Source organism: Scophthalmus maximus, chromosome 2 (genome assembly GCF_022379125.1).
Source record: "Scophthalmus maximus strain ysfricsl-2021 chromosome 2, ASM2237912v1, whole genome shotgun sequence".
NCBI lineage: Eukaryota > Metazoa > Chordata > Actinopteri > Pleuronectiformes > Scophthalmidae > Scophthalmus > Scophthalmus maximus.
In genome coordinates this window covers 4649699-4671474 of record NC_061516.1, presented here as the reverse complement: position 1 = coordinate 4671474, position 21776 = coordinate 4649699, and the positions used below count along the sequence as shown (strand labels likewise).

The window sequence follows — 21776 nt, the reverse complement described above, 5'->3', positions numbered from 1 at the left end:
GATTGTTTTTGCTTCTGTTAAAAGTGACACCCCTGATGTTTATCTGCGCTTCTCTAAATGTTGTCTTGCAATCGCGTAAAATGAGTCCAAATCCCAGCCACAGTCATTCAAATGTAGCACCATTAAGGTGCAAAGAAAAAAAATGCTTAAACAAAGTCTCGGCCTACCACTAACACGAATTAGCGTATTGCATGTTTGCTTTGAGGGCAACTAACTGTGGGGCTGTGGGTAAATACTGAGGTTCCCTTCGATTGGCGGACACTGTGTTGAAGCGCCGGGTGACCGGTGCTCTCCCTATTGACGGGCCCCGGCTAATCCATCGCATTTCCCTGTAAATGGCTTTTCTGCATGAGAAAAGGCCCCTCCTCTTCTGCACGGCCACAGTGTGATGCTGGAGCGTTTTGTCACACGGGCCACTATGAGGGTCGTGTAGCTTTAGCCCTTGTTGGGCTACTCCCACTCCTACTGCAATCTAATCAGATTGATTTCAGTGACATGCAAAGTCTCTTTCCCAACCACCATCATTCCCCTTTTTTAAGGGGGGGGGGGGGGGGGGGGGGGGGGGGGCTTTCGAGTTAAAAGTCCGATCAAAGAAAATGTTGCAGAATGCTTTTTGGGTTGCACAATCCACCCTGCAGCTGACGCGCGTTCCCCTGTGAAGGCAGCGATTGTCTCCACGACACTCCGTGGAACCTTCCACGCCCAAGAAGCATGGCCTTTAAAGAGAGCGCCACTGGAACGCGCCCCGCGCGCATGGCCGCGGTGTCTCTGCACCGGCGTGTGTGATTCGGGTCCGCTTCCGAGGCTATACAGCTATGAACGTGTAACCATGACAACTGTGCGCCGATTGGCTCCGCTGCACGGGAATTAACAAGGGCGCCGTCCAATCTGAGCGCAGGGTGCGCGCAGCGGCTGGCGGAAAAAAAAAAACCTCGTGACAACCCAGGCACAGTGATGCGAAAGTGGCGACGTGAGGTGAGCCCGAAGGAAATGACTGGACCCCAAACAAAGCGTAGAGCGAGGGATGTTCAAACAAACCGGTTTCATTAAAAAGGCATTTTAACTGTGCTTTTCCCGAGAGAACATGTCCGGTTCGTCCATTACGCAGTCCATCAGCTGGCGCGGCTGAAGCCTCTCCTCTCCTCTGGATTTGTGGATTGTGACAAGTGCCGGGAGAGCGACCGAACAGGACCAGGACCACGGCGGTTCCCGGGGACTGTCACTCCGCTTCCTTTTGCGCGCGGGGTTCTTTCACTTTTCGCCTGACAGCACGCCGCCCGGAAGCCAAGACGTTGTTCCGCGGTGACCCGGGTTGCCTCAGTCCGAGCAGCGCAGTCCGCGTGGGAAGGTCGGCACTCGGCGCCCTGCAGGCCGGAGACATGATGGTCCACTGTGCCGGCTGCGAACGGCCCATCCTGGACCGGTTCCTCCTCAACGTGCTGGACAGAGCCTGGCACGCCAAGTGCGTCCAGTGCTGCGAGTGCAACTGCAACCTCACCGAGAAGTGCTTCTCCCGGGACGGGAAGCTCTATTGCAAAACGGACTTTTTCAGGTAACGCGCCAGAGTCGCGGAACTCGGTGCTGCTCAGAATTCTGCTCTGACTCCAGGTTTCAAAACAAAATTGCGCCCTGGTGTCACAGTTCAGGAGGAAGTCGATGGATGCAATATTGATTTTTTTTTTCTTCTTTTAAATGATGCAGTAAATATATAAAAAGTAAAGTGGGTGTCAGCAATGATAATATTATGTAATACAAGTCACAGGGGTCAGAAATATTAGGCCATGTATAAGAATAGCTTAGGCCACTGATATTAACTTTCATTAGATTTTTTTTAAGTTACCACGTAAAATAAATACATGATAGGCTATAATATAAGAACAAATATATATATATATATATATATATATATATATATATATATATATATATATATATATATATATATATATATATATATATAACGAATAATGACTTTATTTTTAAATGTAGGATTTTAATTCGTCTTTATAATGAAGTGTTGGTGTTGTCGTGGACCATTTGGCCTCGGGACTCTGGCAATAAAAAAAACCGGACAAAATTAAATTCCACTCTTTATCCACGCGTATTCCGCGCTAAACATTTCGGTCTATTTTTCCAACGGCGGACAACACTTCTGTTTCTCTCTCTCTCTCTCTCTCTCTCTCTCTCTCTCTCTCTCTCTCCCTCTCTCTCCCTCTCTCTCTCTCCCTCTCTCTCCAAACAGCCATTAGGCTATTAGCCGCTTTCACCGTCCCTCAAAAAGTGTTTCAGGTAATTGAGTGATAAGTGAAGCCCTTGTTTGCGCCGCCGTCAACTCTCTTAGCATCATTTTCATTTTCGTGCGCGCCAGTTATTTTTTCTCTCCAAATTGTCTAATGACATGTAAGACCCGCGAGCCTTTTGTCGGGACGGGGTCCCATTATTGGCCCCCGCGCGCGGCCCCGGACCGTCATGTTACCGCGGGTCCCGTCAAGCGGCTGGATTTTCTCTCTCTCTCTCTTTTTTTTTTGTCTTTAAATGGCCAGCCATTAGCCGGGCGAAACAGTAATCACCCTAATGTGTCCATTTGTTGTGTAAGTAGAGTTGTGGCCTTTCGCCGGGGGGAGGCTCGGCCGTGCATGTGAAATAAAAAAGGGGTGGGGGGGGGCGAAACGATACCATTGCAAATGGGGAGACAAGGCTACATTAGTGTTAAAACAATGCCGCACAAAAGGAGTGCTTGCTTTCACCCGAAGGCTTAAGCATCCCCCCAGCCCCCCCCCCCTCCCATCCCACCACCTATACTACACCGACTGAAAACCCAGGTAGGGCGGGCTCAGCGCGCAGAGCCTCCAACATCTGCTCCAAACTCTTTACATTAAAGACAGAAAAGTGTAAACAGCAATCGAGCGGCTCTTCTCTCGCTTGCTCACTGAGGCTGCAGGTGACCCCTCACTCACGCACCCAGCGACCCTTCGTCCTGCCAAGCTCGAGCCAGGGGGAGAACTCCGTCGAATTTATTCGGGGCTATATTTGTGCATCGAATTGATGAGCCCCCCGCCGGCCGCCCCCCCATCCACCCACCCAGTATTTAAGCGGGTGAATATGGATTAAGAGAAGATTTCCACAGCTAAAATGCTCCATACTCCGCTTAATCCCATCATATAATTCCTGGGCCACAATGTGTTGATTGTCACTAATACGTTTTTTTTCTCCTCGTGGGGTTATTGCCAGAGCACCTCCATCAAAATGATGAAGGGGTTTTTTTTCTACCTCCATTTAAAAAAAGAAAAAAGAAAAAAAGGAAAAATGTATTTCGTGTTTTCAATGACACACCGCAGCAACTGTTCAGTGAAATTGAAAAAAGGAGGCATGCTCACGTTTACTGTTTTTTTTTGTCAATAATCGTTTACTAATTACTGAATACTGTGCGTTATTTTGCTGACTATTAAATTATTTGTTATTATTGAAGTTTTTAAGCATTAATTAAATCTGACTGTGGAGACTATACAGGCATTAGTGTTATGTATTCAGTTCATTCCTACCTACACTATTATGATATGAATTATGTTGGACAATAGACTGTCACTGTTTTTTTTTCACACGTGTAGAAATAAAAGGCAATTTTAAATCTAAATGTGGATATTAACAATTACATAATATCCTGTTGGTAATTAAAAAAACAACGATTCTGTTATCACCTTGTGTGGGCCTAAAAAAAAACCCCAATGCAACCATGCTTTTATTTTTTTTGTCGTAATGTTTTTGTAACATTCATTTCACATCCCTTTCCCCCTCTTTATCCAGGCGGTTTGGCACGAAGTGCGCGGGCTGCCTGCAGGGGATCTCGCCGAACGACCTGGTGCGCAAGGCTCGCAGCAAGGTGTTTCACCTGAACTGCTTCACCTGCATGGTGTGCAACAAGCAGCTGTCCACGGGGGAGGAACTCTACGTGATAGACGAGAACAAGTTCGTGTGCAAAGAAGATTATTTGACCTCCGGGGCCATCAAAGAAGTCAACCTGAACTCAGGTAATCAACGCGACAAAAGATGTGCGCGATTCGTTTGTTCGCGCTATCTGCTCAAAGCATCTCCTCGTTGTGTGTTCAGTATGGAGCCACTGCGCTGGATAAATATTACGCATAATAAATAAAATGGAAATCGGCCTTTTTGCGGGCGAACAAAAGGGAGGCGAGTGCGCGGAGACATGTATTTTTGTGTGTGTGTGTGTGTGTGTGTGTGTGGAGCGTTTCTCATGTTGGGGGGTGAGACCGTGTCACAACAACCTTGTCAGATGAACGGTTCCAATATTTACCTCCACGGGACAATGGGCTTTTTCTGTTATTGTGCGTCAGGGTCCGCTGGGGATGAGCGTGCTGCTCCGACCGAGTGTGTTTTCTTCGCGAGGGCCACGCAGCCCCACTCCCACCGCCCCGCGTGTGTGTGTGTGTCTGTGTGTGTGTGTGTGTGTGTGTGCGCGCACCCACGGTGTCACGCAGCCTCGTTCTCTATAGGACACGTCTGGCTGACTCTCACATGGAGTGGCTACTGTCCCATTTGTTTTCCAGCTCGATTTAAATTGTGTAATAACAAACACATACAAATATAGGGACGAATAAAATATATATGCATTTTTGCTTGGGGGGGGGGGGGGGGGGGGGGGGGTGCGTAAAATGCTCATTTAAAAGGTCTCATTTGACAGATTTTGTTACATACAAATACAAACAAAAACATAATTTTATGTTTAGTATTGCCTCTCTAATTAAAGCAGACCGCCCCCCCCCCCCCCCCCCCTCCCTCCCTGACATTCTGGGATCGTGACCTTCCTCTTGTTTGTCTCGCCCTCCCTCCCCACCACCAGTGTCGTCGTGTACGGACAGGAGTTTATCGCCGGATCTGCAGGACCCAACGCAGGAGGACATAAAGGAGACGGACAATTCGACGTCCTCTGATAAGGAAACGAACAATATTGAGAACGAGGAGCAGAACTCGGGCACCAAGCGGCGGGGGCCGCGGACCACCATCAAGGCCAAGCAGCTGGAGACGTTAAAGGCCGCGTTTGTCGCCACGCCGAAGCCCACCCGGCACATCCGGGAGCAGCTGGCCCAGGAGACGGGACTGAACATGCGGGTCATCCAGGTAAGAGCCCGGTCCGCCCGGTCCGCCCGGTCCTAGTCTGCATGCATGTCGGAGCGGAGCTGCAACCGGCTCCGGTGCCTGTGGGTTTTGTTTTTTGTTTTTTTGGGGCGGTGAGGGAGGACTCAGCCCCGAGACAAAGACAAATTAGAGAGAAATGACGGATTATAAATCAGTGGAATTACTCATTAATTCTCCTCGAACGTTTAATTGAAGGCCCCATTATCTGTGGGAGAAACGTCAAAACATGATGTTGTCTGCGTGAAGGATATATATCCAGATTTGAATGGTTTTGTGTGTGTGTGTGTGTGTGTGTGTGTGTGCGTGTGAGAGAGAGCTGTGTTTTGTTCTGTTCGGTAGAATGGTCTCAAATACAATGTGCCTCTCAAATAATCATATTTACACATATTTCCCCCCTTCATTTTTTATATGTTTTATCTTATGAAAAATAGCAAAACCTAAAAACACCCCTTTTTTTTATATTTCCATAAAACAAACCTACCGTAGTTATTACAGAAATGCTGAACATGGGGTGTTTATTATTTCAGATAAATACAGTTTTGTGTGTTTACAACTCTAATGATAATTCTTACACATTTGCATATTTATTTGATGCGGGAATTTCCCTCACCCAGACATTTTCCCCATTTTCTTAAAATAAAAAATTGCACTCCATTCGCCTCCACGTTGCTGTGTCCATACCTGCGGGCGTTAATTTACTCTCTGAAATTAAGATCCAGTAATCCAATTTACTGATGCATGGATATAATAAATGCCATGAATCCTTTTTATTATTTTTTTTTCCCGACTGTCATTTATTTTGTGCACACAGCAGTTTATTTCAGCGATCATTCGTGTTCTGATGCCGTGAAATTAGTGAAAGGCTAGTTTTGTTTTCTGCCAAAGCCAAGATGCCAAACACCCCCCCCCCCCCCCCCCTCCATCCCCCCACCCCCCCAACAAACTAACAAACAAAAAAAATAAACAAACCTGTTTTGCTGAATAACACAAGCATACACTGTGTTGGACCGCTCTCTGTCTGTCTTTTCATCCTCACACATCCTCTCTCCCTCTCTCTCTCTCTCACACACACACACACACACACACCACACACTGACTTGGTGTCTGGGTGCAGACTGTGTCAGGATGATTAGCACCAGCTCTGCAAACTGTGATGTGGCTTTTTGTGCACTGACTGTAATTATCGCTGATTTCACAGATTTACATACCACCCTCCCCTTTTCCCACCTCTCTGCTCTTACTCACTTACAGCCTGCTCCCACTGCTTATTAGAGCAGACCGGGGGCCTCATCTGCATCGTCGCATGTGTGTGCAGCAACAGAGCTCAGCTAATCAATCAGGCAGTCAATCAATCAATCAGTCGGTCGGTCGGCCAGTCAGTCAATCAGTCAGTCAGTCAGTCAGTCAATCAGTCAGCCGGTAAGGCAGTAAGGCAGTCCATCCCTCTGTCCGTGATCCCCGCCCCTGACTGTCGCCTCGTTGCTCGGAGCCAAAATGGTGGCTCTGTTTCGTCATCCTCCCTCCCGTTCGCTGTGTGTTAAATACCACTGCTCTCAACGCGGGGAGCCCTGTGAGCCACGCTGCTTCTCCAGCGTGTGGATGTAATCCCTAAGCAACGCTCTCTCGAGGGGAGCGAGAGCATTTCCATAAAAATGTACCCTACAGTTAGACGATTGTTCTCAATAAGCAGGTGTCGCCTTTGCCGCTGGAGCACAGAGAGCACAGCCTAAGTGGTTTTAGGTGTTGCGTGTGTCTGTGTGTCTGTGTGTGTGTGTGTGTGTGTGTGTGTGCGTGCGTGCGTGTGTTTTTGTTAATCTGCAGCACAGTGGGATTCTGCCTCTGGTGTAGCCTCGCCGGTGTGAACATACATCATTATGCAGCAGTGATGCAAAAGGCGAAACAAGATGTGTTATGTGCTTATAAAGCAGACATTCTTCCATATGGCGTGTAGTTTTGCACTTTCGAAATCCCCCCTTTGTTCCTCTTCAAAGACAGCTTATTTAACGTCGGCGATAAGCTTTTTACACTCTGATTTATTACTCAGACTGTTTATTTCAACTTGCGCTCAGGCACACTGGGTTTGTGTATTGGGGTGCGTTTATTTCATTTTTGCTCTTCGGTTCAATTTTTTTGCACCAGGAAAACAACACTTTCACGACTTTGGAGAAGTGTGGAGGAAAGCGTTGCTACGGTGAAGTCACTTGGTTTTGTCTCACAAGCATCGTGTCAAATTGTATCATAGGTAAAAGGTCTAATTTGAAGTTGTCCTCTTTATGCTTTCATTTTAATTCATGCTGTTTCCACCTGAGTGAATTACAGGCCGCCTCTGCTGTTTCCATCCACTGTGTGCCAATGCTGAACTGACTTTATCGGTGTAATTCTCACACTGCATTTAAAGTTTGTCATTTCACATTAGGTTTGGATGGATTTTCATTGGAAACGGCACTTTGAGTTAGTAGATTTTTGTAATTCATCTGAGGTTCAGGAAATTACGAAAAGAAAAAAAATCATGAAAAGAAACAGAGGCCACAGCTACCTATTGTACAGTAAATACGGTTGAACAAACGATGACAGCGGTGTCAGAGAATTCAGAACATTTTTGGATAGAAGCAACTACTTCTGCTACGTCTCGGGAGAAATGGTATGGTAGTTGAATAATGGCCCTTTCTGGGGATTTTGTCCAGGCTTAGATCTATTCAAAGAAAACCGAAACAAACTACATTTCGAGTCCGATTTGAATTCTACACAAACTCTGTGACAGTGAGCGTGAAATTAAATATCGGTGAAATGATCTCAAATTGATCAGGATTCAAATCGAGTTTTTGTCGGTCATGCTTCCGGTATTTTCTTTTGTTGCAAGATGCAACGGACTGCATCTTGCAGCGATTGTGTTTAGGTCAGACTCACGCAAGACGACGCAGTTTCATTTTAAGCGTGACGTAGGAGAGGTTCGACTGAGAACAGCGATCGCTGGGGCGCTGAGGAACGGAGACAAAAGGGAAACTGATCTGTGAAGGCTGCAGTTCAAGCTGAAACCCTTTTTTTTGGGGGGAAAATGATGAGATCAGCTGATTAACGGTGTGTGTGTGTGTGTGTGTGTGTGTATGTGTGTCTCTCTCTCTCTCTGGTCTGATGCAGGTTTGGTTCCAGAACAGAAGATCCAAAGAGCGACGAATGAAGCAACTGAGTGCTCTGGGCGCCCGGCGGCACGCCTTTTTCAGGGGCCCGAGGAGGATGAGGCCCCTGGGAGGCAGGCTGGAGGACGCAGACATTCTGGGACCTGGGGCCTATGGTTACTATGGAGGTAAGAAGTGAAGCTTGTGATAATACGCACAATGCCAGCCAATACAAATTTAGTGCGCAGGCCTGTATGTCGTGTATCTTTAAGTAAACCGTATCACTGCGGCTGTAGATTCTTCACCTCTTGCAATATTAATGTGCAACATGGGGCAAAAGTAATAGAAAAAATTCATCTCTATCCTGGTTCCACCCTCATTCCAAAAATGTGACATTGCAACTGAACAGCAACCTTTAGCAGCACCACCAAGACTAGTAGGTTCTGCATGTTATCAGGCTGCAAGGAGATTACACAAAGGTTGTTCTACACTCCTTTACCTCTATGTAGTTTATTCAGACACAATGGGTCACATTATTTTATGAAATAAAAAAATAAAAAATCATCCGATTCAATCATATGATCAGTCCTTAATGTGCCTCTAACCCTGGGCTCTGTTCAGTCAGTCATACAGTGTATACATACAGTGTATGTATATTTCCTCAAAATTTCTCTTCTGTTTATTTTTATTTTTTTTAAAGAAACTTATATTTAGTGATCACAACAACAACAGAAAATCTCTCCGAGTGGAGAACCTCAAAAAGCAGGAAGAACAAACTTTAGAAATACAAAAGATGACGCCATTATTTGTGAGATTCGATTCCTGCGGCCTAACACTTTTAATCAAGGTGAAGTCCTGCACGTTAAAACCCTTTAGCCTCTACACCGATTGAGGAAAACTAAGTTTGCTCGTGAATCGTTGATAACTTCCTCGGGAAAAACAAAGCCGCCGTGCCTTCAACAAATCATTTAGGTAAAAAAAAGAAGAATATTTTGCAAAGAGAGTAACACATCTTAGTGGATTCAGCAGAGGTACTTTTGTTTAATTTCCCAATGTGTTGAGGGAAAAAAGGCTTTGCAATAGTGAATATCTTGGGTTTGAACAGATGCATATTCTTAAGGATCTTCTATCAAAAACCAAACACTTTTTAAAACAATACATAAACTTGAAATTGCCATGTCCTCTGTGGCAAATAAAGCTAGTATTAAAACTATATTCACCTTTGTCTGGGTAAGATCTGGTGAAAACACTCGGATGTGTCTGTGGTGTTGCTGTCATTAACCGACTGGATTATTGCAAATTAAGGACAATGTGCGGCCTTGGCCCGGCCCGCGGAGAGAGCACACACAAACTGATGGAATGTCAGTTTCATAATTTTCAAATTTGTTCTGAAATAGTCGTTAAATAGTAAAGGGGTCTGTACGCTGACTACAAAAAAAACAAAAAAATGTCCTCACTCTGTAGTCTTCTTTTCAAACGTTTGTAGCATGTGCTCAAATACAGTTTGATCTCCAGTGGGTGGAATGACACCTTCAAATCAATGTTATTGAAAAAAAAAAAAAGGCTTATAAAGACCACTTGGAGAGAGAAAAAATATAGCTTTATGCATCTGTTGGTCATTTGGATAAAAAAAAACAAAAAAAAAACAGGTTGATACAATAGCCGGTGGGCGGCAGATTACAACACAGCATTAACACAACAGCAGCCCCGTGTTGAACTGAAGGAATAAAGCACCTGTCATGTACTGTATATTCAGCAGCTTGTTTTTCCGACGGACAGTGTGAGGAGTCGTGGTTGTTATGCAGCTCCTGCACATCTACCTGAGGGGCCCCTGCATCGAGGATACAATAAAGCGGAGCCGTCGAGGCTTCCACGCGGGGAGTGGGAGGGGACAACGGAGGGCAAAACCTGCATCCCCCGTTCTCATCTCTCTCGCCTTCCTCACACGTTGCCTTTCACACCCTTTTGTGCTGCGGCAGCACAGGCCAGTCTGCTCCTTTATCTGCGCTCGCTGCTTCCTTATGTTCCCCTGCCTCTGCTGAGAGGGAGGAATGTCTGTGTGCATCTGCATGTGCGAGTGTAATTATGGTTTGCAGAGCCACGCACACACGCCCGCGTGCGCGCGGGCCACGCAGTCCAAGACACGAGGCTTGTTGCTTGTTTTCAAGGTCGGCAAGATGTAGCAGGGGCCTGTTTGTGTGATCAAATAATTGGCTTGTTTGTGAAAGTCACGTCACCTCTTATTGTTTCTCGCGTCGAGCTCCAACGTGCAACAGCAAATAAGTGCAGTCGCTTCAATTATGCGGCGTACAGTATTTCTCGACTTCGAACCTGTTAGTTCCCGATTTGGCCTGCTTAGACTGAAATGGGACTGTGAGGAGCATCTGGGGGGGGGGGGGGGACACGGAGAAATACTAGTGCAACATCTGGGGCACCGGGATGAAGTCTGCCATCGATCTCAGCTCGAGGTGTTTTTGAAACGGAATGGAGGCGACGTAGCCGAGGGAATCTGGAGCCGAGAGGGACGCCACAACCGTGTGTGTTGGCCACACGTGCAGTAGATGAATCCCGTATGAAGTGTTTTGTGTGTTTCTCAGGAAATGTAGTTTCAGAGGATTGTTTGTCAAATGAGTATGCAAAAAAAACCCAAACTTCAGCAGTATACCACATGATCGTTGTTTTTTTTTTTTTATCATTCTTGTCTTGCTGCGTTGACGGGATCATTGTGGCAGCCAGACTGGATGTATGGCTGCGCCTCATAAAGGAGCAGTTCCGGAAACACACTTATTCGCTTTTCTTGCCAAGAGTTACAAGGCACTGATTGATGCCACAGTCATAATTCCACAGTATATATGTAACGCGCGTGGCCTCAGAATTCCCGACCTCCGGCATGGGGGAGAGGCGCGCTAGCGAGGAAGCTAAAACCCATGAGCGCGGCGGCCTTTTGCCAGCACGTCCCGTGAAAGGGGCAGTAGGCGATTTTTGGAGAAGGCTCGTCGCCCTCTTTGTCGTTGATAATTCTGCTGCTGTGACTCGGCCTTGAGCCCGCAGCCTCGGGCATGGGGGGCGGTCGCGCTGACCACTGGGCCAATGAATTGGCCAGGGCCGCGCCGAAAAGAAAAAACTATTTTCTTAGTAAATATTCGCGATGAACTGGATTCAAAATCGCTTACTACCTCTTTAAGGTGTCAGGGAGTGAGTGGTTTGCTTAGTTCAGCACACAGACGGAAAAACAGCGGGAAAGTGCTAGCGTAGCTCTGGCCAAAAGTATTGACGTCCGGCCGGCAGCCTGTTTAAAGCTCCCAGATGAGCAGGGTGCGGTTTCACCGGGAGTTTATGCACTGGACTACCGCTTGGCCTTTCGGGAGCCTCCGCCGGTTGCCCGGCAACCTCACGGCGATGGCAAATTTGGACGGATTAAATAAATGAGATATCGCGTGTTAATTAATGAGCTTTGATGAGCTCTGCAGGTGCTTCGAGGCCGTTTTGTGTTACCCTTGGACAGACACGGCTAGCTGCGTCGCCATGTTTCCAGTCCGTATGCTAAGCAAAGCTAAACGGCTTCTGGTTGTAGAGTTTATATTTTCTAACAGGCAGATTGGAGAGTGGTATCCATCATCTCGTTTACATCTTGCAAAAAAACCACACAATTAAGTGTCAAATAATGTTGAAACGTCTCATCTCCTTTAGCGACGGGGATAATGTGACATGCTTCTAGGTGAAGCCCACTTTTTGGTCGGTTGGTGGGTTGAGGTGAAACTCTGTCTGGATGCATGGATCCCGAAGTGGTTTGACATTGGATTCACACGTGCGCTGCTGGGAAACCAAAAAAAAGTCAGTTCAGCCAAATTCAATAACAATTGTCAGATATTTGAAATTATCAATAAAGTAGATACTTTGACAAAATATAATATATTATATATTAAATAATATAAATAGAAAAATAGAAACGCCTCTCTCCTGTAGTGGAATCTACGGATAGTTTGGGGTTTATTTGTCCGTATCTTGAGACTTTTGGAATATCTGTTTGGAGGCTCACAGTTTTGGAAATTGACATACAATTATATGTAAATACAGCAGCAACCTGGTGTCTTTCGACAATCAGCTTCCTTGTCACTGCAGATCCGCAGAACAACATGTAAAGCAGTTTACACTGGAACTGCTGATGAAATGGTCCCGGTGAGACCTGTCATTTAATTTAACAGCAGAGACGTTGTTTGTGGAAAGAACAGTGAACAAAGAACACACCAAAACTATCTGCATGGCTAGATACCTCTACTGTATAGGTAAGTGACAAATTATGCATTGGGGTGAACTGACCCTTTAATCCATTGTCATGGATACTGGATGTACTGAACGGCTCTCAAGATACATTGTGAGATTAAGTTCATAAATAATGTATCAAAATGTCCCCCTGTCAGAGAGTGAATGTGAAGAGAAACCTGTTGGAGACCAAAATTGTGCAGGCGCCTCTCGGAGGCATAAACACGTCAGTCAGTGTCACAGGTTAAGAAGGAAATGTGTGTAAACCCAAGAGTGTGCTGGAGATTTTCACTGAATGTATTCAGTCATTAATGGGTTTTTTTTTGCTACAGCTCTTTGAAGTGAATGGCATGAGAAGGCTGAGACAGTTTAGGCATGGAAGACTACAATCTCAGAGTCAAGCTTTGTTCTGGTATTGCTGGGGAAGAGATTTGGTGAACGTGAAAGAAATCCAGCTGATATATATTTGTAGCCGCTCGACTGATAATAGATGCATTTTTTCCGTTGGTCCGTGGGACCACCACTTGAGTCCTGACTGGTATAACTCAGCGACTGTTCGACTAGTTACATTTTGTGCAGACGTTTATGGTCAACACGGGATGGGTCTGACGCGAACCCCTAACTTATGAAAGCTATAGATGATCCAACAATGTAATTGTGAATAAAACACAACAATAGCACGATCTCAAGCGGAGAGCATGAACTAAAGAGATGCTTCAAGGCAGCGTGAAGTGGATAAAACTGGAGCGAGGTGTATTTTTTTTTCACCAAACAGTTAATTAATAAGGTGGACTGGCTAAACTGAATAAGTCAACTATTTTTCAAGCAAAAATACGAAACCATCTTTGGTTCCAGCTTTTCGAGTATTTGTTGGTTGTCTGTTGTTTTGTATCATTGTGAATTGAATATCTCGGACAAAATATGCGACACAAATACACGAACTCTGGCCTAAAAAGAAAAATTCAGAAATTTTACTCAAACAATCTATTAAAAGTAAATATAAGCATCGGATTATCCAAAAATTAAAAATCAACCAATACTTGCTTCCATAGCTTGGATTGCATACTTGGAATAATAGGGGGAGTCATCTGTGCGGCTCAGGAAATAGCCAAAGCCCAGTGAGGTAGAGGCGAGGGATGTTGCTGGAAGCTACATCAGACATGACAAAGAGTATGTAGCTGACAAGACCTGGCGGGGCTGCGGGGAGGCTGGAATCTCATTTTGGAGTTCCTCATCCAAATCCCGAAGTTTTCAGCCGGGGAATCTATCGAGGTGCACGCATGGCTGCGAGCTGAATGAGGGAGGGAGATGAATGCAGTGTGTAAAAGGCGAGAGAACTGAGGTGGAGAGGTGTGGAGTTGTTTATACACTCAAATGAGGCTGCGAGAGACCGGTTGGTTGGAAATTGGACATGATCAATTTCCCCACTTAGGCAGGTGTGGAGCTGTAAATCTGCACACTGCACAGGGGGACTGGGGTTGTTTTCTGTGCACGGCATATTCAAAGTCTCCGACGGAAGGTCTAACCCCGTGTTTCCCCCCCTCCACAGAATACCAAGGTGACTACTACGGACCAGGGAGTAACTACGACTTCTTCCCCCACGGTCCTCCGTCTTCACAAGCTCAGTCTCCGGCCGAGTCCCCCTACATCCTGGGCTCTGGGCCCGGGGCCATGGAGGGACCAGGCCACCACCCCTCAGACGACCAAAGGTTCACGGACATGATCTCCCATGCGGAAACCCCGAGTCCCGAGCCGGGTTTACCGGGCTCCCTGCAGCCGGTCCCGGGGGAGGCATATGGCGGCGGACCCAGTCCTCCTTTCTCCTTGGCCAGTAACTCCAGCTACAGCGCCCCTATGTCCCACCAAGGCCCGGAGATGGGGGAAACCACAGCCTGGTAAAGGACAAACCTCATGGACTATTCCCGGGCTGAACATCAGCCCAGTTAATTCAGGAGATGAAATGGGGGGAGGGGTGAAAAGTACAGCTGAAATTTCTATGGAGGACTTTTTAAAATCTGGGTTTGACAGTGGACGAACTGACGGTCATGGAAATGGAAATCGAGAATGGGATAGCTCAATGGGAAACATGAACATTTGCTGCCCTGTAGAAACTCCAAAGCATATCCCTTCCTGGATTACTGGACTTGAACTACAAAAAAAAAGAGTTGCGATTCTACCCAGCAAAATGCTTCTCGCCTTCCCCTTAATGTTAGTGAAGGTGTCTTCTAATGCTCTAGGAACACATTAGAGAGAAATGCCAAAGGGGACATCTTTAGTTGTTTTCATTCTCATCACATTTTTTTTTAACAACGTTGCTTCAAAGCAAGACAGTTGTTGTTGTTTTTTTCCCATTCTGTTGCTCTACACCTGTCTTTATTGCTGAGCTGCCTCTCTACCCTCCATATTAAAAAGACAAAGGACCAGGTTCAATACATGCTTTAATCCTCATGTACAAAAACATATGTTGCATTCAAGACAGGATTGGTTTAGTCCAAAATGTTGCTCATTTAAAATTTTCTTTTCCGTAAGACAATTCGTCAAATAAAACGCTGCTGCTTGAGAGAAACTGTAACACACACACACACACACACACACACACACACACACCCCTGGCACTGACGTTCTCTACACGACTAAGCTATAAGTCTTTTAATGGACAAAAAGTGTTCTTGATCACAGCTTAAAAGAAGGATGTCTATAACATTATTCAAAACACGGACACAATTATACACACGCACACACACACACACACACACACACGCACACCCAACCAGGCGGCCCTGATAGTTCTGCTCCGTGCACTGCTTCACCTGACCTTCCTTTTGTTACTATCCCTTTTGAAAAGCATGTTTTAATGGAAATGATTTTCAAAAGAACATTGAACCCATAATGGAGAATCTCCTTCAACAGCTGAGGTCTCCTTCCTCTAAAGAGAGAAAACAAAAGAGGGCGCAGACTACATCTGTGACATTACCAGTCCGCTCCGAAGCTCTCGTTGCCATCTAGTGGCCAAGTTTGTACGACACACAGAGTCCAAAACAACCTGGCTGTGTGTGCATGAAGACCCCTGTACTGCAGATTCTCCCTCTCTCTTTTTTTGGAAACAATGCCAAAAGATAATTCTGCAGTTTCAGGGACAAGTGTTGTTAGAGCTTTGATTTGAAAAGCCAATACAATACGATATTTCATCTCCCCTTTTAATACTGCTACTGAAAGGCGACACCCAACCCAAGTTAGCTGATATTATTCAATACAGAAACTCCCATAATTCCCTAAGCCAAATACATTAAGACTTTCAGCTCTGTCTCCTCACACACAACATGTCTGAAAACGACACAACACACGTGCACAAGACACTTGTATTGCTGTTTGCCCACAATGAGTTAGCTCTACTTGAATATTGTTTTGATTTGATTTGCATTTCCTTTGGACATTGTGTAAGATCTAGAGAGAATGTGTCTTATTTCTGGTGTACTGAGACATCCTTGGATACAAAAGTGAGTGTGTGGCTGTATGTGTGTTTCCCTTAACACTTGACTGTGTGCGTGCGTGTGTGTGTGTGTGTGTGTGTGTGCGTGTGTGTGTGTGCGTGTGCGTGTGCGTGTACGTGTGTGCGTGAAATTGTGCACATATGAAGAGTGGGGGGTGGGAGCGAGCCTGTATAATTTCTATGTAAATAGCACTGGTAATAAAAACTTCTCTTACAACTTGAAGAACTGGCTTTCATCTTACATACAATGTCCCTGTATGTTTTCTGTTTTCCTCAGTTTGTCGTTTAAAAAAAAGTACCAAGTACTTTGCGAAGAGACAATTCCAAGGAAGTCTACTTTCAAATTTACTTTTAATGCCACATTATTATTATACTTCACTACATTTTAGAGGGAAATATTGCACGTTACAGTCATCTGACAGCAATGTCAAATTTGAGGATTTTGATGGTTAAAATATGCTGCAGTTCTATAATACAAAAGTACCCAACAATAGGCTAGTTTTCTTCAACATGAAATGTTTAATTTAATTGCTGGACACCATTTTATATGAAGGTATATTTGATACATTGTTTTTAAATTATAATTTATTTTATATATAATTCATCAAGTGTTCATAGATTGATCATAGACCAATAATAGGGGCAACTTTTTTGGTTGCCAGACCGTAAAAACAATAATATTTCGTTAGCACATTGTCCTTTGTAAGAATCCATTTTGTATACAGAAATTACCCTTTATTTGACTACTTCTATTACTGATAATACTTAGGTCGATAAGAGTCTGTCCTCCAACTCATACGACAAACTATGTCGTTTTTTTACGGGGTATTACGACGTATGCGGCCGTTTTAAAGGCCGCAGACCTCTAGCGGTAGTTATGCACACGGCAGCTAGAGGTCAGCGGTGGACCTGGTGAGTCCGTCGAGTTGGAGTGGATTTAAATGGATTTGCTTATATCCTGTAAAGTAATCGTGCTGATAACCCTAAGCCCAACCATCACCCTTACCTTTACTAGTTCGTTAACCAAGCGTTGGTAAGGACCACGTTGCTCTGAGGCGAAAAAAAGTAGTGGTGGTTTGAACAACATCCGTCAATTATTCTTATTTTACCTCCGTTGTTCATCCCCACCGCGACTCCTGAGGGATATGTTCGGTTAAGCAGCTAAATGCTTCACTGTATTCATCAGCCAGGTGCTGACTAGTTAATCTGTCTGCTGTCTGCTTCTGTGCAAGTAGCGTACAATCGGTTTGTCAGAGGTGTTTTTAAAAAAAAAACCAACCCTGTATGTGGCTGGAAACAATGAGAGAGGTAAGAAAGAACCTGAACAGTAGGGCTACAATTCCAGAATCCAAAACAATGAGCTAAGAGATGCTAAAATGCTTTGTAGCGTGAAGAGGAACGGCAGCTTGGAGAGACAACTGTATATTGATTTGTCACTGCGAGCAATCCCTTTCATGTTACATATGTTTACTTAATGAATCCAGAACTTCCGCCGTTCCCTTTAACCCAGGTACATTTTTCTGAGGCCCTCAGGCACAGAACCACGACCAGAAATCCCCTTTTTGTATTTAAACCGACTACAGACCAGTGCCTTTGGGCAGCCCTGTCCCTCACCAGGCCCCCCTGACCCCCCCACCTCCACATCCCCTTATCCTCCTCTTTATCCCCTCCTCTGGCTCCACATCCCCCTCCTCTTGCTGTGGGGCCAGGTGGGCAGAAGGTGGCCCAGGTCTGCAGTAATTTTCCCCCTGACTGGTTTTAATGTAAAGGGTAATGTGAGCGGAGACAGCCAGACACTATGTGTGTGTATATATATATTCCCATATTCACTCCACGCGCCCGCACACACACACACACACACACACACACACGCACACTGAAGTGGATGTGGTCCTCAGCATCCACCAGTCCATTACCAAGAACCTCCACATCCTCTGTATTTATTTTGTCTTTGCTCTCTCTGTTTACTCTCTGGAGTATTTTTCCTCAATTCCGCTTTTTATCACTCCATCTCGACTGCATCTCCCCAGCAGAGCGACGCACGCGCACACACACACACACACACACACACACACACACACACAGAGCCAAGCAAGGAGGCAGGGTACTGGAGTTAGCCTACTCCTCGGTAAGGGTCCAAAACAAATCGGCTGTTTGCCCGTATACACATGCACCTTCACTTAGCCACAAACATGTATACACACATACCCCCTCTCTCTCTCTCTCTCTCTCTCTCGCTCTCGCTCACACACACACACACACACACACACATGCATATTAGCACTGGGATTTGAGCACCAGTAAACCTCCACGAAGCACCCTCAGTAACCTTCACCTTCCTTTCACCCAGTAGCATCTGGTTATCACTCTCAGACACACACATGAAGGTGCACACCCACACTTGTGCAGCCTACGTATCGAGCGCGCGCACAGACACACACACACCCATGTGCAGACACACACACACACACACACGCACACACACTGGGGCACGCACGCACACACACAACAATGCCATTAACATCAGTACTTTTGTAATGGATGTGTTTGCAATGCTGCTGTGGGAGCGAGGAGAGACCTGGAGTAGCTGTTATAAATCACTTGCTTGTTCCCCCTCCCCCCATCACACACACACACACACACACACACACACACACACACACACACGCGCACACACACACTCACACACACAGGCCCTCTATTGGCACTATAGAGCTCCCATTCACTAACACACACTCCGTCTCACACACATACATACATACGTGCAGACCCATTTTCTCCCCCTCCCACTCTCCCTACCGCCTGGGGTGGGGAAATCCTATTACACTATGAAGAGGAGGAACACATCATTAATTACACTCACATACTCCTTTACACACAAACATGTCTGCATGCCAGGTTCAATTGCAACACACATTCGCTCACTTAGATCGCAGCCAGTCGCTCTGACACAAAACTCCCAAATAAGCTGTATCATGCTGCAATACTTTTAGTACGTTTCACCTGTCAGCTGTGGCTGGATGGGTGACATTAGAGCTGAGCTGGTGTATCTGATCACACACACGCACACGCACACACACACACACACACACACACACACACACACTGCTTGCGCGAGGAATATGTCAGAATGCGTGAGGGAGTAAAGTTACGATCGCAGAGAGAGATTTCAGGCAACATGGACAGGCAGATCTGGGACTGTCAGAGTGTCACCCTCAGATTTATCCGCAGCCTCAACAGCCTTTTCAAGGTTTACCAGATAGATGGGTGCCATAAAGTGATACATGCACACTATAAAATGAACAGAGGAGGAGTAAGCCATGCACAGCCCGGCTGTCAGGCCGAGTGTTTATGCACCCAGGTGGGCACCTTTAGGACACATTAAGTCACGGCTGTCACAGCAAAAATAGAACAAGTGACCGCACTTCCATGAGGGGACACAAATGTTCTGATGAACCTAGACAATGAGTTGCAACATTTACTGTTGGATTTGAAGGGGTGTAGAATGGCGAGTAAATAACAACCAGATTAGAGCAATGACCTTACGACTCCCCACGCATATTAACCCGACCCTTGTCTCTTTTCCTTGATTTGTACAAGCTCCACAGTCCAGAAAAATGCATTTTGAATGGTAATTAAGCATGTACATATTCATACACACGCATACATTTATGTATGGTTTGAATACACATACGCACACAGGGGCTTGCACACGCACGTACCCACGTATGTGCATACACATGCAAACTGATACACAGGTATCAACATTTGTCAACCGGATAATTAACCAGAAGTGATTTGCCAAGCACACAAAGTGTGATAGGATTTCAAACAATCTTTTCATATTTGTTTATTTACATTATTTCTTGGCAAACTTTTGAATATACCACATATTTGAGATCATCCGCGAGATTGTTCAAAATGAATGTGTAGTGCATTTTACATCGAATAACCATAATGCACTATGCAATAGACAAATGATGTCTTGGTTCGTGAGGTTGTAACTCTTAGGTTCAAAGCATGGATGATACTACATGTCAAAAATAGAATCTATTCCAGTTTAATACTCGTTCAACATAATAGTTATCAGACCATGCAGCTATAGCACCACTTTCTTTTCATCCTCCAACACGTTCCTTCATTTTCAGAGTCAAACCTGTGGGATGTGAAACCAAGGATTGTGTGAAACAAGAGGAAAGGCACAGGAGTGCTTCAGAAGAACGCGTGCTCAACTTTTGCACTGACAAAGCCACAGCGCCACCAAGTGGATCCAGGCTGCCACTGTGCAGGGCTGACCTCAGTGACCGTCTGGATCTGTACAGTGTGGCTATAAGAAAGAATTTCAAAAATAAGAGTACGTGTTAACAACAGTGAAGAGAGCCCATGTTGCGATTCAAGTACGCCAGAAGAGCATATCCATGCAGTTTATTAAGATCACATGTATTTTGCAACCAAGGTCAGGAGATGGAAGAAAAGAAAAAGATTTGAAGATGAAAGAAAAACAAATTTTTTTCATACAAAAAATCATGAGTCATTCATTTGAAGGAAGGATTGAATGAGGAGGGAGAAGGATCGGGATCTTTTCTTTGTTGCTAAACGTAGGCTACTTTTCATGCCGTGTCTTCGTCTGAACCACAGAGCGTGACATTTTCTGTTTTCAAACGTTTCAGCTCTAATCTGTGTGTAGAAAACACAACTGAGGTTTTTTTCTAAATTCTTTTGATCACATCTTTGTGACAGCTACAGTATCTGTTTCTTTCATTCCTTTGGCCACGCGATGGAAGAACATCTTTGCATGCAGGGGTTTTTCTTTTTTCTGCAGCCCCACGACCAGGTACAAAATCTTGACAGGATGGAAAGGGGAGACATCATGGCACAACAAACTGCACTAAAAATAACTATATAATAAGACTGACAGTCTCTAATTAAACTGCCACATCTTGTTTATTTCATCTGTGCGAAAAACTAAACTGTAAAAATGACTTTGGTTTCTACAACAAGATATCATTTGGTTTTTGTTTCCCCTTGGACAGAGGCATTCAATGAGGAATTAAACTGCACAGAAAAAAACCACCAGAAAATAATAGCTGAATATGTAAACCGCTGATCAACAGACTTGTGGCGGCGTTTTAAAATATTGCTCGGAAAACATCATCGGAGCACATTCACATAGTGCATGGTCAGTGGTGATTTTGGTTAAACACATTCTGTCATTGAACCACCAAATGAATCAAGATTTAGATCTTTCAAATGCCCAAACATGGTCATGAAAATGTCAATCATGTTTCATTGCATTGAATCGATAATGTGACTAAAGAGGGCTGCTAGGGGGAAAAAATGTGTCTGTGTTGACTAAAAACATTAAGTTTATAACAAAATCCTATTAGGGACACTGTTATTGTTTCTCCGGGAATCGTTTAGCAGCATATTATTTGTAATTTCTAAGAGAATAAACCTTGTTTGTGCTTGAGATATTTTTGGTGAAAAACATGTCAAATTAATTTGGGAACCCAAAACAAAAATGACAGATATTTGCCACGACGAGGATTACATGAGGGCTAACATTGAGGTGCGACGTGATGTAGTCTAGAAAGAGATCGTACTGTGGACTGTGGCTGTCACTTTCACTCCCCTCTTGAAGAATAGCGCATGCTTCATGTATTTGATGGGGCTCTGTGTGGGGGACGTGCTGATTAGAAAACCCAATCATCACATCCTTTGAGTTCTTGGGCATTTTGAAAAAAATATTTTCT

The 21776-nt window shown here is 45.0% G+C and overlaps 1 protein-coding gene across 1 annotated transcript; it reads left to right on the top strand.

Annotated features, from left to right (window-relative positions):
• The first annotated feature begins 968 nt into the window (after positions 1-968).
• On the top strand, positions 969-16243 carry lhx5 (LIM homeobox 5). Its single transcript, XM_035627178.2, has 5 exons — positions 969-1552; positions 3805-4028; positions 4859-5136; positions 8293-8458; positions 14083-16243. The coding sequence occupies exons 1-5, from the start codon at positions 1380-1382 to the stop codon at positions 14430-14432; spliced, it is 1191 nt and encodes a 396-aa protein (XP_035483071.1). The 5' UTR covers positions 969-1379; the 3' UTR covers positions 14433-16243.
• The last annotated feature ends 5533 nt before the right edge of the window (positions 16244-21776 follow it).

Excerpts from the sequence above, each read along its gene's own strand:
- lhx5 (XM_035627178.2), top strand. The coding sequence starts at position 1,380 with ATGATGGTCCACTGTGCCGGCTGCGAACGGCCCATCCTGGACCGGTTC. Across the intron at positions 1,553-3,804 it reads TGCAAAACGGACTTTTTCAG|GCGGTTTGGCACGAAGTGCG; the intron begins GTAACGCGCCAG and ends CTCTTTATCCAG. Across the intron at positions 8,459-14,082 it reads GGCCTATGGTTACTATGGAG|AATACCAAGGTGACTACTAC; the intron begins GTAAGAAGTGAA and ends CCCCCTCCACAG.